At 44.2% G+C, this 15,173-nt stretch overlaps 2 protein-coding genes across 8 annotated transcripts in view; both read right to left on the reverse strand.

Moving 5' to 3' along the window:
- SPSB1 (splA/ryanodine receptor domain and SOCS box containing 1) overlaps positions 1–7,268 on the reverse strand; it is a 43,007-nt gene extending 35,739 nt beyond the window's left edge. For 5 of the 6 annotated variants that reach the window (XR_006104937.1, XM_042478215.1, XM_042478212.1 and 2 more), the window contains exon 1: positions 6,834–7,268. The gene's annotated coding sequence lies outside the window, so the exon portion shown is untranslated. The remainder of the gene's footprint in view (positions 1–6,833) is intronic. The other variant, XM_042478216.1, reaches the window with a different exon arrangement.
- A 5,174-nt stretch (positions 7,269–12,442) lies between these two features.
- Positions 12,443–15,173, reverse strand: part of H6PD (hexose-6-phosphate dehydrogenase/glucose 1-dehydrogenase) — a 14,082-nt gene continuing 11,351 nt past the window's right edge. For both annotated transcript variants that reach the window (XM_042478881.1, XM_042478880.1), the window contains one exon: positions 12,443–14,785. In XM_042478881.1, coding sequence (XP_042334815.1) covers positions 13,425–14,785 — 1,361 coding nt within the window. In that variant the 3' untranslated portion in view covers positions 12,443–13,424. The remainder of the gene's footprint in view (positions 14,786–15,173) is intronic.

Below are 15,173 nucleotides of genomic sequence, written 5' to 3' on the forward strand. Positions count from 1 at the left end.
TAAGTCAGAAATAATTTGAAGGCATGCGACAAAAACAAACACTCAGATTTGACAGCTCAGAGGCAGCATGCGGAGAAGTAACTAGTTACCAGGAACAACTTAGTGGTAATTAATTCTCTTTTTCCAATTATGAAGGCATAACAAAGTTATGTTACTATTGTAACTGAGTAAGACTTTCCCTTCCCCTCTTTGGTGGCTGAATCTGATGAAGAGGACTGGAATCCATGAAAGGTTCTGACTTCTTAGACTCATTCAGATTAGTTATAATGAATAATCTTTAAAGCATGTAAAAGTCAAAACACAAACTCACGTATTTACCCAAAATACAAACAATATAACAATAACAGCACTCAGATTTGTTTTATTGTGTGTATTTCAACTAAATACATAAATACCTTATGGAATGGGTGTGTTTCGACTTTTGCATACGTTAAAAGATTTTATAACCTATTGCTTTAATGTGATGCTTTCTAACGGTTTAAAATTTCATCGTTAGAATGAAAGCTCATGCTACCAACCTCTTTCTTTCAGTTAGTCTCAAAGATGCTACAAGATCCTTTTACATCCCCATTTTCCTGTAGCGTAATTTAAGTTTCCTAAGGCTTCAGCCTTTGTAAAGGAAACCAAAATATTGAAATATCCAAAATCTCAAAGCCAAGCCTGTTAGGGTCTAGCTTTAAATCAGCAGAGGAGCAGAAATGGGGCTAACTATGCTTCCCTAAGAGCTGGGATTGACTCCAAAAACAACACAAGTTGCTTGTACAGTAGTTCAAACAGAAGTCTACTAATGGCTTTAATCTATATATACATAGAGGCTATATCCTAATCTAGCTAGTGAATATATAGGTAAAAAAGAAATCTTAATCTCACCTTCTTTCCAAAGAAAGTTGAGAGAGGAGGAAGATGGAAAGCATGCAGCTCAGTTGGCGGATTGGCCTACATCACATGGTTGGTTTGAATGAGAGAGAGGAGTTTGCATGCAGGAAATCCCTATCTAAAGAGAGGGAAAGAGAACTCAAAAATCTTCCAACATTTCCAGACTAAAACAGTTGTATCTTTGAATTTTGGATAGTCAGCATAACAGGCACCACTGTTTTGTGGATTCTGAATTGTTGTATTTTGCTGAACGCTCCTGAATATGACACAGAGGTGAGTCACACAAGAGTGAGAAGGAGGCTCCGAAAGGCAGCCAGGCTCCGTCCAAGAACAACCGGCAAGCAAGCGGTGCTCTCCCTTATCATAAGTCTGGAATCTGCTGGAAGGAGGAGAAAATTCCTCCCGCTTCCGACCTTCCGGCTGATGAAGCAGCGTCCAGAAATGCAAACACCCACTGGTTTTGGACAGACCTTCCAGCATGCAGACGCCAAGAGTGGAGAATTCACACTTCTGCAACCATGCTGTAAGAGAGAGGTCAGCTTGGACCACTGGTCTCCACAAGGTTCAGCTGTCCATCATGAAATAACAAGGATCTTGCATTTAAAATCTACTACGGTTGGCCTTCTATATCCATGGATTCGAGTATCCATGGACTCAAAGGATTCCCCAAAAATCTAAATTCTAAAAAGCAAGCCTTGTTTTTGGCATTTTGGGACACTATTGTGTTATGCCACTATATTCAATGGGACTTGAGCAGCCACAGATTTTGGTCCTGGAACCAAACCCCCGCGGATACCAAGGGCCCACTGTATATTTAAAACCCTACTACACAGGATGGAGATACAGTACTCAAAGTGGTGCCAAAGTGTATTTAGATTGTCCCCCAAATCTCAAACTGCCAAGCCAATGCCAAAAAACAGAGAGGAAAAAGTTATCACAAAAGGCCACTAATACAAATGGACTTTTTCTCCAGAGCTGCTGATGTTTGGCCATGATGCTGACAAGGACTCTAAAACCCATCTTCCTAGTGGCAGAGACACATGTCATTGCACTGGGATTTCCACATAGATCCTTGCGGGGCTGAATACTAATACTAATACGTTTTTCATTTGTATGTAGTGTTTCAACAGACTCAAGAAAGGAGATAGGGCAAAGGGCTGGCATTCGGAAAGGTTGCTCCATCAGACATCAAGCTTACACAACTATGTCAAAGGAAAACAAAGCTGCGACACAGATGAGGATGAGATAAAATGGAGCTGATCAAGCACTGTGGTACACAAGGAGACCTGGGTGGGAACCAGTGATGGCTGGTGGATCCACTTTGGGCTCTAGTCTGAACTTCAACAGTGTTATCCAATAGGAGCTGAATCCCATTCAACCCTCCCAAAAATAGATTTCAACATTTTGGATGTTGTTGTGTGCCTTCAAGTCACTTCCAACTTATGGTGACCCTAAGGCAACTCTATTATGGGGCTTTCGTGCCAAGTTTCTTCAGATGGGGTTTGCCATTGCCATCCCCTAAGAAGACCCTGCAATGGGTCCACCTTATGGTTGCCATGTTGACTTGAAGACACACAACAACAACTCTAACCCTTAAGGCTCCAGACAGCTCCGAAAGCATGCTCAATGTGCATTAACTGAATTTTTAGTCCATTTATTGACCCACGACCTTCCCCTGTGCGCACTTGAAGGTACACAACAACCAAAGTTCCATATTGCCCACAACCTAGATAATGTCACATCTAATCAGAATACAACCTAACTATTTCACTATCTTGGTAATAGAAGGAAAGAGCCTTGGAGCACCTTAAAGATTAACAGAGGTTAATCCGGCACTTTTGCATGGACTCCAGATTCAGATGCAACTGATAGTAAGGCATGTGTTAGCCTTTAAGGGGCCACAGGACTATGTAGCCATTCAAATGTTTTTATTCCCCCTATTTCTGAAGCTTCAGAGGAAGAAGGCAAGGGCAAACCTCTTCTGAACAAACCTTGCCAAGAAAACCCTTAGGTCTGCTGGAAGTCGGAAACTATTTGAATGCACACAACAACAACAACAGTGGCAACAACCCTGCTTGTAAAATACTGTACCCTCCTTACTTGCTGCCTCATGGATTACCTCATGGCCTTCTTTTAAATGCATTTTTGATCTTTCCTATTTGCTAGCAAAGTGCTTGCTGGCAACCCTCAATGCCAGCCAAGTGACTCAACGTTTGGGAAACTGTGCAAACGGTTACCTTGAGCCTGTGGCTTCTTCGCTGGCTATATTTAGGAAGGCGGCTGTGCAAAGGTTGTGTCTCAATCCCACCCCTGAAAATACACCCAGGACGGGAGCACATTGACCCCAAGGAGGAACAGGTTGCACAAGAGAGCCTCTGTTCATGGCTGCCCCACCAGACACAAAGCAGGGGTCCACTTGGGCAGATCCAAAATCTCCCACCTGAATCCACTCTGGCATTCAAAAAATTGTTGCATGAGACTATAACTTCCATCATCCCTGGTCACGGTTCTTGGGGTGGATAGGAGTTGGCATCCCCTGAGGCAGGTGCTGAAGAAGGACAATGAACCAATGCATTCACACACTGGATGGCATGAGGCTACATCTCCCATCATTCCCTCAAATGTGGACTACAATGGTCCCGCCACATTTGCTGGGATTAAAGCTGAGGAATCTCCGTGAAGGTGGAAAAGCTACAAATAAACAACCACTATTCCTTTTACCTAAGAGAACAGGGAGCCAAATAGGGGAACAAGGGGAGACTCCTTTTGAGAGCAGGTATTTAGTTCCTCCCAACACAGAACCAAACATACACCAATTGCATTGACTTACTCGGCCATCAGTGGTTGCACAGCTAGAAGGAAGATCCAGAGCAACAATGTACACCAGGGTGGAAGACTGAATTAGGAAAAGGAGGAAGCCCCTTGCAGAACCTCTATGCGTGTTGTTCAGCAACACAAGGAGGTAAACCAGGGTGGGTTTTAAAAAACGCGCTTCCAACAACATTTCCTCCAAATGGCATGCCAACCTCCTCACATTGGAACCAGGAGGACTAGAAACGTACTTCGCAAAATGGCAAATGCACCAGGATTATGAAGAGCGGTAGAAAAAACATATTTGACCCTGTGCTTTGAGACTGGATATTGCAGTCAACAGTCACTCTATGTTCCACACACACACACAAATATATATATTCTCCTCTCTATACACATGTGTGTATATATATTCTCTCCGATATATATATATATATATATATCACACACGTGTGTGTGCATGTACATGTGTGTATACGTACACATACATATTGCTAACTATACATACACACATATATATTCTCCTGCATATATAAATATATATGTATGTGTGTGTGTGTATGTATATGTACATGCACACATGCGCGCACACGCACACCTGGCCCTCCACATTGGCAGATTGGACTTTGCGGATTTGATTATTTGTGGTTTTGGTTCATATGTTCTCTCTAGGAATCTCTAGGTCCTCCAGTGCAACTCTGCCACAAGTCGACCATAGAGTTGCACTGGAGAAACATGACAACCCTAGAGAAAATACTTCTCTAGGCATTCATAGGTCCTCAGATTGCCTTTCCTGCTTGCCTTATGGGTCTACTCTGTATTTTGAGTACTAAAAGAACACAATTTTTTGGGTAGCATCAAGTCCTTGCCGACTTAAGGCGACCCTATCAGGGGGGTTTTCTTAGCAAGACTTTGTTCGGCGGAGGTTTGCCACGGCCTTCCTCTGAGGCTGAGAGAGTGTGACTGGCCCAAGGGTTAGCAAAGCAGGATATAAATCAAACAAAACAGATTGCAGGAGGAAAGGGAAAAGACAGGGAGATTTCAGGCACTAATTCACACTTTTTAAGAAGGGAAGTGAAGTGACCCAGAGAAGGACAGGGAAAGAACAGAGAACACGAACATCTCTTGTATTTCGGGTCAGAAATCTGGGCACATCATGCCTTGCTTCCCTGGAACAGACATGATGTTCCCCAAGTCTACGACAAAGGCTTTGTTTAGATGCATTTAAAGGTCTCTGTTGCACCAGCCCTGAATGTTTAGGCCAGGCCTAAACCCCTAAAGGCACCAGATCCTGTCTGATCTTGCAAGCTAAGCAGGGCCAGCCTTGGTTAATCCTTGGACGGGAGACCACCAAGGAATACCAGGTGATGGAGGCTCTATTTCAGAGGAAGGAACTGGCAAACCCACTCCAGGAAGAACAGGATACAAATAACGCCCAGAAGTTCAGTCTCTCTTATAATGCTGAAATCCGAAATGTCCCCCAAACCCAATTTTTGTTTGTTGGCGGCTGAGACAGTGATGTTGCTGCTGTTTTCCGATGGCTCCGCATGCCCCAAAATCCTGTTTCGTGGATAACATTATTATGTTGTAGTGTGGCTTCAAGCCACTTCCGACTTACGGCGACCCTATGGCAAACCTATTATAGGGTTTTCTTGACGAGGTTTGGTCAGAGTAAGTTTGCCATTGCCTTCCCCTGAGGCTGAGAGAGTGTGACTTGGCCTTTTACATTAGCAGATATGATGTGCGTATTTGATTGATGTCTTCTCTCTAGGTCCTCCAACGCAACTTTGCCAGAAGCTGACCATAGAGTTGCAATGGAGGACCTAGATTCCCAGAGACAACACCTCTCTAGGCATTTGTAGGTCCTCCAAAATTATTCTATGGTCAACCTCTGGCAGATATGGATCATAGAGTTGCAATGGAGGATCTAGAGATGCCTAGAGAAAACACCTCTCTAGGCATTTGTAGGTCCTCCAGTGTGATTCTATGGTCAATTTGTGTTAGAAATTGACCATAGAGTTGCCTGGAGGACCTAGATATTCCTAGAAGAAACACTTCTTTAGGCAATTGTAGGTCCTTCAATGCGATTCTAGTCAACTTCTGTCATAATAATAATAATCACAATAATGTTGTAAGCCGCCTTGGGTCCCAACTTGGGAGAAAGACGGGATAAAAATAATAATTTTAACAGCGTCAAGGGAAGGCAATGAAGAATTAATTTTTAATTAATTATTTTTATGTTTAATTAATTTCATTTCATTTATATGCCACCTTTCTCCCCAAGAAAACTACACAATAAATAATAATAATAATAATAATAATAATAATAATAATACTCTCAGCCTCAAGGGAAAACAATGGGAAAATCCTCTCTATGAAAACTTATGTTTTATTAATTTAATTTAATTTATATGCCACCTTTCTCCCCTAAAAATTACACAACAACAACAATAATAATAATAATAATAATAATAATAATTCCTCAAGGGAAGGCAATGGTAAAACTTATTTTTAATTAATTGAATTTAATTTAATAAAAATAATAATTCTCTCAGCCTCAAGGAAAGTCAATAGAAAAACCCTCTCTGAGGAATTCTATTGTTTATTTATTTAATTTCTCTCCAAGAAAACTACACAACAATAACAACAACAAAAATAATAATTGTGTCAGCTTCAAGGGAAGGCAATGAAAAGACCCCTCTCTAAGGTAAGTTGCCCAGAAAACTACACAATAATAACAACAACAATAATAATAATGCCAAGAAAACTACCAACAACAACAACAACAACAACAACAACGCTGGACAAGAAAACTATACAATAATAATAATAATAATGTGCTTGCCAAGAAAACTGTACACAATAGCTGGGCCTTAAAGCGTCCATTGGAAAGGGCTTGTGAGACACACACCACAAACACACACACAAGTCACACTCTCTCAGCCTCAGGAAAAGGGCAAAGGCCAAAAACACCCCTCTGAGAGCCAACCTTTCCAAGGAGGAGACAACTGGGGCAGAGTCACACTCTTTCAGCCTCTGCCTTTGCTTTCCCTGGAGGCCGAAAAACCCAAACTCGTGTCAGACAGTCCCGACGATACGCCAGACACGTGTCTGCAACCCCTTTGGGAAAAGACGCTTCCTCTCACCTCTCTGGCCCCAAGGGAGCCTTCACACGGGGGAGGGGTCCGGTTCCTGCTCCTTTTCCTCGTTCCCGGGCATCGTGTGAACGCAAAGCGGAGCCACTCCGGTTCTTCCACCCGCCAAGGCCCCACTCCGCTCCGACTGAGAGCCAAAGCGCCGCTAAAAGGCAGCAGCACCAGCGCCCGGGTCACGTGGGAACACAGGGACACGCCCACTCCGCCCGGGGAAGCCACGCCCCGCTCGGAGGGCCTGGAAGCCACGCCCACTTTTAAAGGGGACGCGCGCCTTGCGCTCCACTCTCAATTGCTATGGGAGCCTCTGCACTGCTATGGGGGCATTTGTTATTTCTATTTCTATTATTATTATTGTTGTTGTTGTTGTTTCTATTATTATTTCTATTACTGTTGTTATTTTATTATTTCTATTTCTATTATTATTATTTCTATTTCTTTTATTATTATATTATTTCTATTATTATTATTATTATTATTATTATGGGACTGCCTGAAGGACGAGACTTCTCCCTCCTTTAACTGTCACATTGTATTTTGTGTTGTATTGCAATTTTTTACTGTACACCGCTATGATCATTGCGGAATAGCGGTCTATAAATAAAATATTATCCCACCCTTTCTCCAAAACTGGGACTCAAGGTGGCTCACAGCATTAAAGAAAAAAATGACAGAACAAAGAAAAGCAAAATAAAATAGAATTAAAGGCTGAATATATTAAAATAATAATAATAATAATAATAATAATAATAATAATAATTTGCACTGTACAAATAATCCAGTTTGACACCACTAATTGCCACAGGTGCATTTATTTTTTCTATTATATTATTATTATTATTATTATTATTATTATATCTGGCCTTTCCTCAAAATTAATAATAATAATAATAATAATAATAATAATAATAATAATAATAATTTAGACTGTACAAATAATCCAGGTTGCCATGGGTGCGTTTATTATTTCTATTCTTATTATTATTATCACCACTACTACTATTACTATTATATTTATATCCTGCCCTTTCCCCAAAACTGGGACTCAAGGTGACTCACAACATTAAAGAAAAAATACAGTATAATGAAAAGCAAAATAAAAAATAATACAATGAAACAGAATTAAATGATGACCATATTAAAATCATCATCATCATCATCATCATCATCATCACATACCGCTCTTTCCCCAAAACTGGGACTCAAGGTGGCTGACAACATTATTGGAAAGCACAACAAAATTTGAAAGCACTATTAAAACACTGTGAAACTGGGGTCAGAAATAGACCGGTAGCCCATGGATAGTCACTAGATCTTGCAAACCGTTTTGGGTCAGCCCCACGTCAAACGTCTTGCCGTCATCCAAACCTTTGCATCAGAGGCGGCTTTTCCCTATCAGTCCTAGACGTTCTTCTCTTCCAATTCGTGGCAAGAGAAGGAAGGGAAAAAGCACAACACTTTCCCTCTTATCTCTTGGGATTAAACAGCCCAGGAGCTGCTCTGGCTGTTCTGTTCCAGAAGGAAGGAGAGAGATTGCTTTGTCAGAGTCTCAAAACAACTCCGCATAGAGAAACGTGTTGTTCTGCACTTCTTCTTCTTGGTGTGACTTTTAAGTGTGTCATCTTGACCCTGTGGGTCGCAAACACTTTGCGCACTCTGTTCATGGGGCAGAGATTAAAACATCGAAACCTACGTCGGGAGGAAAGACGGAAGAGTCACCAGATTGTGATATGCAAACGGAAACTTTCTGCACAGTCGGTTCTGGGGATGCAGTCCAATAATCACTGGCAGCCTTTTGGGTTTTGTAACGGTTTGACATCACCAGAATCAGAAAGAACGGAGGGCATGCTTATCAAATTTGCAGATGACACCAAATTAGGGGGAGTAGCTAATACTCCAGAGGACAGGATCAAAATTCAAAATGACCTAAATAGACTAGAAAGCTGGGCCAAAGCTAACAAAATGAAATTCAACACGGAGAAATGTGAGATACTGCACTTAGGGCAGAAAAATGAAATGCACAGATATAGGATGGGGGACACCTGGCTAAAGGAGACAACATGTGAAAGGGATCTGGGAGTCCAAGTAGACCACAAGTTGAACATGAGCCAACAGTGCAATGCAGCAGCTAAAAAGGCCAATGCAATTTTAGGCTGCATCAATAAAAGTATAGTGTCTAGATCAAGGGAAGTAATAATGCCACTATATTCTGCTTTAGTCAGGTCTCACTTGGAATAATCCTGTGTCCAGTTCTGGGCACCACAATTAAAAAGGGATGTTGAGAAACTGGAGTATGTCCAAAGGAGGACGACTAAAATGGTGAAGGGTCTGGAAACCATGCCCTATGAGGAATGCCTTAGGGAGCTGGGGATGTTTAGCCTGGAGAAGAGATGGTTAAGGGGTTATATGATGATAGCCCTGTTTAAGTATTTGAAGGATGTCACATTGAGGATGGAGCAAGCTTGTTTTCTGCTGCTCCAGAAAATAGGACCCAGAGCAATGGATGCAAGCTCCAGGAAAAGAGATTCCATCTAAACATTAGGAAGAACTTCTTGACAGTAAGGGGTGTCCGACAGTGGAACAAACTCCCTCAGAGTGTAGTGGAGTCTCCTTCCCTGGAGGTCTTTAAACAGAGCATGGATGGCCATCTATTGGGTATGCTTTGATTGAGAGTTCCTGCATGGCAGAATGGGGTTGGACTGGATGGCCCTTGCAGTCTCTTCTGACACTATGATTCTAAATCACACTAGTGCTGGCCATGGCCTAGAAAGTCCCACAGATGGGGAAATACTGGCCTTTTAGACACTGGATCCCCCTTCTCTGGATCTTGAAGCCTCTACGTCTTCGCCACAGTCCTCCACTCCCACCAACATCTGGAGCGTTTTCATTTTTGTTTGGGACCATCTTGATGTCGTTGTGTGCCTCCAAGTTGTTTCCAACTTATGGCGACCCTAAGAAGTTTTCTTGTGACTTGAACAAAGTCACCCAGTGGGTTTCCATGGCCAAGCGGGAAATTGAACCCTGGTCTCCAGAGTCATAGTCCGACTCTCAAACCAATACTGGCTCTCCACTCTTAGGACCTTTCGTTGCTGTTGTTGTGTACCTTCGGGTTGTTGCATGCCTTCTAGTCATTTCCAACTTCGGGCAACCCTAAGGCAAGCCTATCCTGGGGTTACCTTGGCAAGAGTTGTTCAGAGGAGGTTTGCCTTGGCTTTCCTGAAGCTGAGAGAGTGTGACTTGTCTGTGGTCATCCATGGCCGAGTTGGGAACCAAACCCTGATCCTAATGAAGGTGAAAAAATAATTTTAAAATTAAAAAGAACTAAAATATGGAAACATTGGATGGTGAGGATGCTCTGGTTCTAGGAAAGGCAATTCAGCCTCTCTCTTTTAGCCTGAGAAAGGTCACATTTTGGGATTCTGGAGGCACTGAGAGAGTCTTAGAAACATCCCTGTTTGAAAGGCACTTGTGAAACTGCCTGGGTCTGAATGAAGCAGAGTGTTGGCAGATCCCCAGTAGCAATGCAGATCTCCTGCAGGGTTTGCCGGAGACACTGGCAGTACCACGAACGGCACGATTTTGCCCTTTGCGTCAGGAGGACTGGGCTGGCATTCCCCTTAAGACAGACTGCCCTCTCCTTAGAGAGATCCCTTGCATTGCCTTTCCCCCTTCCCCACTTGACAGAGACAGATTCCTCCTGGCAAAAAAGTGTCCCAAAACACACAGACCTCTTTGCACACTTTACTTAAAATTCAAGTGTGAAAAATCTTTTATTCGTTTGCGTTAAATGTACACTTATAAAAAAAATGCAAAACATTCATTTCCAGTGTGTTCGCTACAAATAAAAACAAGACGTTATCAAAACGCACATCGCCGATCCACCTGAGTCCACCCTAGGATCAGCATTTTCCTTATCCAGATTCAATTGCCATGGAGCCAAGGCAGCTAAAGTGGATTCAACGTTGATTATTTCTGCAGTGCGGACGCAGCCTTATCGATGCAAATTGGGTTAGTATTGATTTAAGGCACATCCTTTGGACCCTGGTAATCATTTCTATATAAAAGAGGAACCCCAAAGTGTCCACTTTGAGGGGAGGTTGCCTCCAAGTAATCGCAACCCCTCTTCTGAACAAATCCTGCCAAGAAAACCCCAGGATAGGGTCATCGTAAGTCAGAAACAAATTGAAGGCATGCAACCAATACACAATATTGACTGAGAAGCATGGATACTCTGTCCCTCTCTTACTAACTCCATGGAGGAAGCCTTGGTCATTCTCCAAATAACCAGAGTTGGTGGGTGCCATGATGAAGCATCATTTGAGTTTACATTGCACTAAAAATGTTGGGTACCAAAGATGGCTAAACTCTGTACAATGGCACCTTCTTGTGGCACAATCTAGCATTGCAATTCTTCTCTCCCTTTTTTGTTGTTGCTGTGTCTTCGAGTCCTTTATCACTTATGGTGACCCTATGGCAACTCTATCACAGGGTTTTCTTGGCAAGAGCATGGTTTGCTACTGCCTTCCCTTGAGGCTGAGAGAATGTGACTTGTCTAAAGTCATCCAGTGTGGGTTTAATGGCTGAGTAGGGAATCGAATCCTAGAGACTCAATCTGACACTCAAACCATCCTCAGAGGCTGAGAGTGTGGATTTTCGTGGCTGAGTGGGTTTTCATGGCTGAACCGGGATTCGAACCCTGGTCACCAGAGTCATAGGGTCACGGTCACGCTATGCCATGCTGGTTTCTCCATTCAACTTTTGAAATGCACCAAGGACTTCTTCATGCTGTCATACAATCTGGGCCACCCAAAGGAACAGAAAGTCTATAGGCGTAGCTCCTTGGTGTCCAATCCCGGTTCAAATCCTGCTTTTGGGGGGATAAGGTCCATGAAACTTCCTTCCAAGTAGAACCAAAAATATTTGCAAGGATGATAGGACCTTAATACTCCTTGAAAGAGTGGTTGATGTGAAGCAAGATCTCAGAAGCCTGCCTGAGGTCGCTTGCTGCTCAGCAAAATAAGGGCACAAAATAAGGGCATCAATGGGTATATCGGTTCAATCTGCATCATTTATGTTGAAATAAGGACTACCAGCAGAAAGTGAGAAGCCAGAGTGGCATAGCGGTTTGAGCACTGGACTATGGCTCTGGAGACCAAGGTTCGATTCCTGCTCAGCCATGAAACCCATTGGGTGACCTTGGGCAAGTCACACACTCTCAGCCTCAAGGGTAGGCAATGGCAAGCCTCCTCTGAACAAACCTTGCCAAGAAAACCAAGGGTTGCCATAAGTCAGAAATGACTTGAATGCACATGACACATACAGACAGCAGAAAGATGCTGGTAAGATGCTAGTAACTGTCTGTATGCGTCTGTAACACATTTGCACACAACATGGTTGGGTGACGTGTAGTCCTCTGAGTGATTTTCAACTGCAGCTCCCACTGACCCCTTACCACTGGTTATACTGGCTGGGGCTGATGGGACTTGGAGGCTAAGAACATCTGGAACACACAACACACATATACGCTCACACATCACCAATGTAGAAAAACTGGGAATACATTAGTCAGCATGGGATTAAAATGACAGACTTGCCAAACTTTGTTCCAATGATGTATTGTTTTTTAAAAGGCAAAGGGTCCAAAGAGGATGATGGACCTTTGTGTGAACCTTTGGGTTCCCAGAGGGATTTCCCTGCCGAACCAAGTGGTAAGGGATGATGGGAGTCATAGTCAAACAAGCCTGGAGGGTCAAAGGTTCCTGGCTCCAGATGTAAGGCCTTCCTATGAGGTAGGTTATTTTATAAGTCTGTTCCCGTCCTGTGAATTGAGGGGAAACTGAGGCACATAGTGGTGAAGTGCCCTGAATATGGCAAAAGGAGGTACAGGAAAATATTTCTCATCTATTCCTAGGCCTTTATCATTAACTAGTGGAACTCACTGCCCTTGGATGTTGCAATGACCACCAGCTTAGATAGCCCTTAAAAAATAAGGTTAGACTCTGGGTGGGCAACATGTGGCAAGTTTCTGGATTGCAAGTCCCATCAGCTCAGTAAGTTGCACAGCCAACAGTGAAGGATGTTGGGAATGGCACTCCAACCACAGCTGAACGGCCACAAATTGCTCCCCGTTGGATTAGCGGGGAAGGAGAGGTCAAGCATGGATTGCTACATGCAACCTCCATGTGCAAAGGCAGTGTATCTGTTAGGAACATATGACAAGGGGCCACAACTTCCAGGCCGTGTTTGGTGATTTCTGGAAGGATGTTACAACTACATGTACCTCCATGGGGTTTGAAAACAAGAACCGTGGCCTTTTGTGTCAGTAACAGCTGGTAGATCGGAATCAGGGTGCCTTTCAGATCTTGTCACCTGCAGCTCCCATCATCCCTAACCAGCCTTGCCAGTGATGAGGAATGCTGAGAGCTGCAGTTCAGCCAATGTTCGAAGGGATGCCTGATTCTCACCCCTGCAGGAAACCTTAAGACTGTCAGGCTGGAAAAATATATTCAGAAAGAGGCATCTATGGCTAATGACAGAGATTTTGGCTCCAAAGGTGGACGGATAGGAAGCCATCCAGATGAAGGATCATCCAAGCAAAGCCTCATAGTCCACATACCATGCAATCTGGCCAGAGGTGGGGTTAACCCCAGAAATTGGCCACTTCTTGGGCTCGTTCCCGGCCCTGCTGACCACCGTCACAATGTCATGCTTGCCCTTGCCCATTGCCAAAACCCATACCCGCTTGGCTTTGTTGATGAGCGGCAAGGCGAAAGTCATGCGCTGGTGTGGCTTTATGGGGCTCTCTGTAAAGACCACCTCCTGGTTCCCCTCCAGGCCGACGGGTGAATGAGGGAAAAGAGAGGCCGTGTGCCCATCCGTACCCACCCCCAGAAGCACCAAGTCGAAGCTGGCATTGGCTACCAGGGCTCCGATCTCATTGGCGTACAACTCTGGGCCTTTGTCCTCCTCCACGCAGAGCCTCCGGTTGAGGTGCACCGGCATGGGGTGGACATTGAAATATGGCACCCGGACATGGCGGATCAGGTGTTCGTACAAGTTGCCGAAATTGGACTCTGGGTCGGAGAGAGGCACACAACGCTCGTCCACCAGCCAGAGGTGAGTGTGGCGCCAGGGGAAGCCGTAGTGATGTAACGCCAGTTGTTTGAAAAGAGCCAAGGGACTTGATCCCCCGGAGAGGGCCATGTGAAACTCCCCGGACCGCCTGATGGCGCTCATTGCCACCGTCTCGATGTCTGATGCCAGCCGGGTGACCAGTTCCTCTGACCAGGCGGTGATCAGATGGCTCTGCCGAAACCTGGACTGGATGGTCTTGTATTTGTCCGGCGTTTGCCTGTCCCTGGCGTCCATCACCTCGAGGGTCTCCTTGACCACAAAGGAGACTTCTCCTCCAGCGATCTCGAAATCTAAGAGGTGCCCGTTTTCCTGGCCACCAGGGTACACCCGAGGGACCTCATTCGCCCAGGTGGTCAGTAAAGGAGTCCAAAATTGCCATGAGGCCAGGAGGTTTTCAGTGGTGATAAAGGATTCCTTCTTCCCGTGGTAAATACGAGAGATCAGGATGGCATAGGCATCTCTTTCTGCCACGGGGACATAGACGTGGTAATCCGAGAGACGCTGTCCGAAAAGACGTTCCTGCGGGCGGTCGAGAAGTTCCTTCCAGCTGCTTCCTGGCATTGTGGGTTTGAAAAGGTTGCGGCTCACGAGGACGGCTGGAGAATTCAACTCCCCATGCCCAATGTAGAAAATAAGCTGCTTGGGTTTGCACTGGCTGCCTTCGGGGTCCCAGGTGGCTTCGTGTTGGGTGCAATAGGCCTGGTTCTTGAACACGACCCGGACATAGCCGACCCGTTCGTCCAGGACTTTGCCAGAGGTGAGGATGAAGGGGACGCCTTCCCAGCGGAGGCTGTCCAGGTGGACCAACACACCTGAAAACAACAAGGGACGTAGTCGGTGTAGCAACCTAATTCAACCACGAGGCATTTTCCATTTCCTATTGCATTCAATCCCACTTACGCATTTGCCTAACTATGGATGCATCTGCACTGCGTAAATAATGCAGTTTGACACCACCATGGCTTTCTCTGTCCAAGAGCTCTGGTACCACAACAAACTACATATCCTAGGATTTCATAGCATGTGCCCTTTGGTCCAAAAAGGGTTTTAAAAGGCACACTTGGGTTTAGTCTGCACTGAAGAAATAATGAAGTTTGACATCGCTTTAACTGCCATGGTTTCATCCTACATATTATTATTATTATTAATATTATTATTATTATTATTATTATTATTATTATTATTATTATTATTATTATT

This window comes from Sceloporus undulatus, chromosome 7 (assembly GCF_019175285.1).
Source record: "Sceloporus undulatus isolate JIND9_A2432 ecotype Alabama chromosome 7, SceUnd_v1.1, whole genome shotgun sequence".
NCBI lineage: Eukaryota > Metazoa > Chordata > Lepidosauria > Squamata > Phrynosomatidae > Sceloporus > Sceloporus undulatus.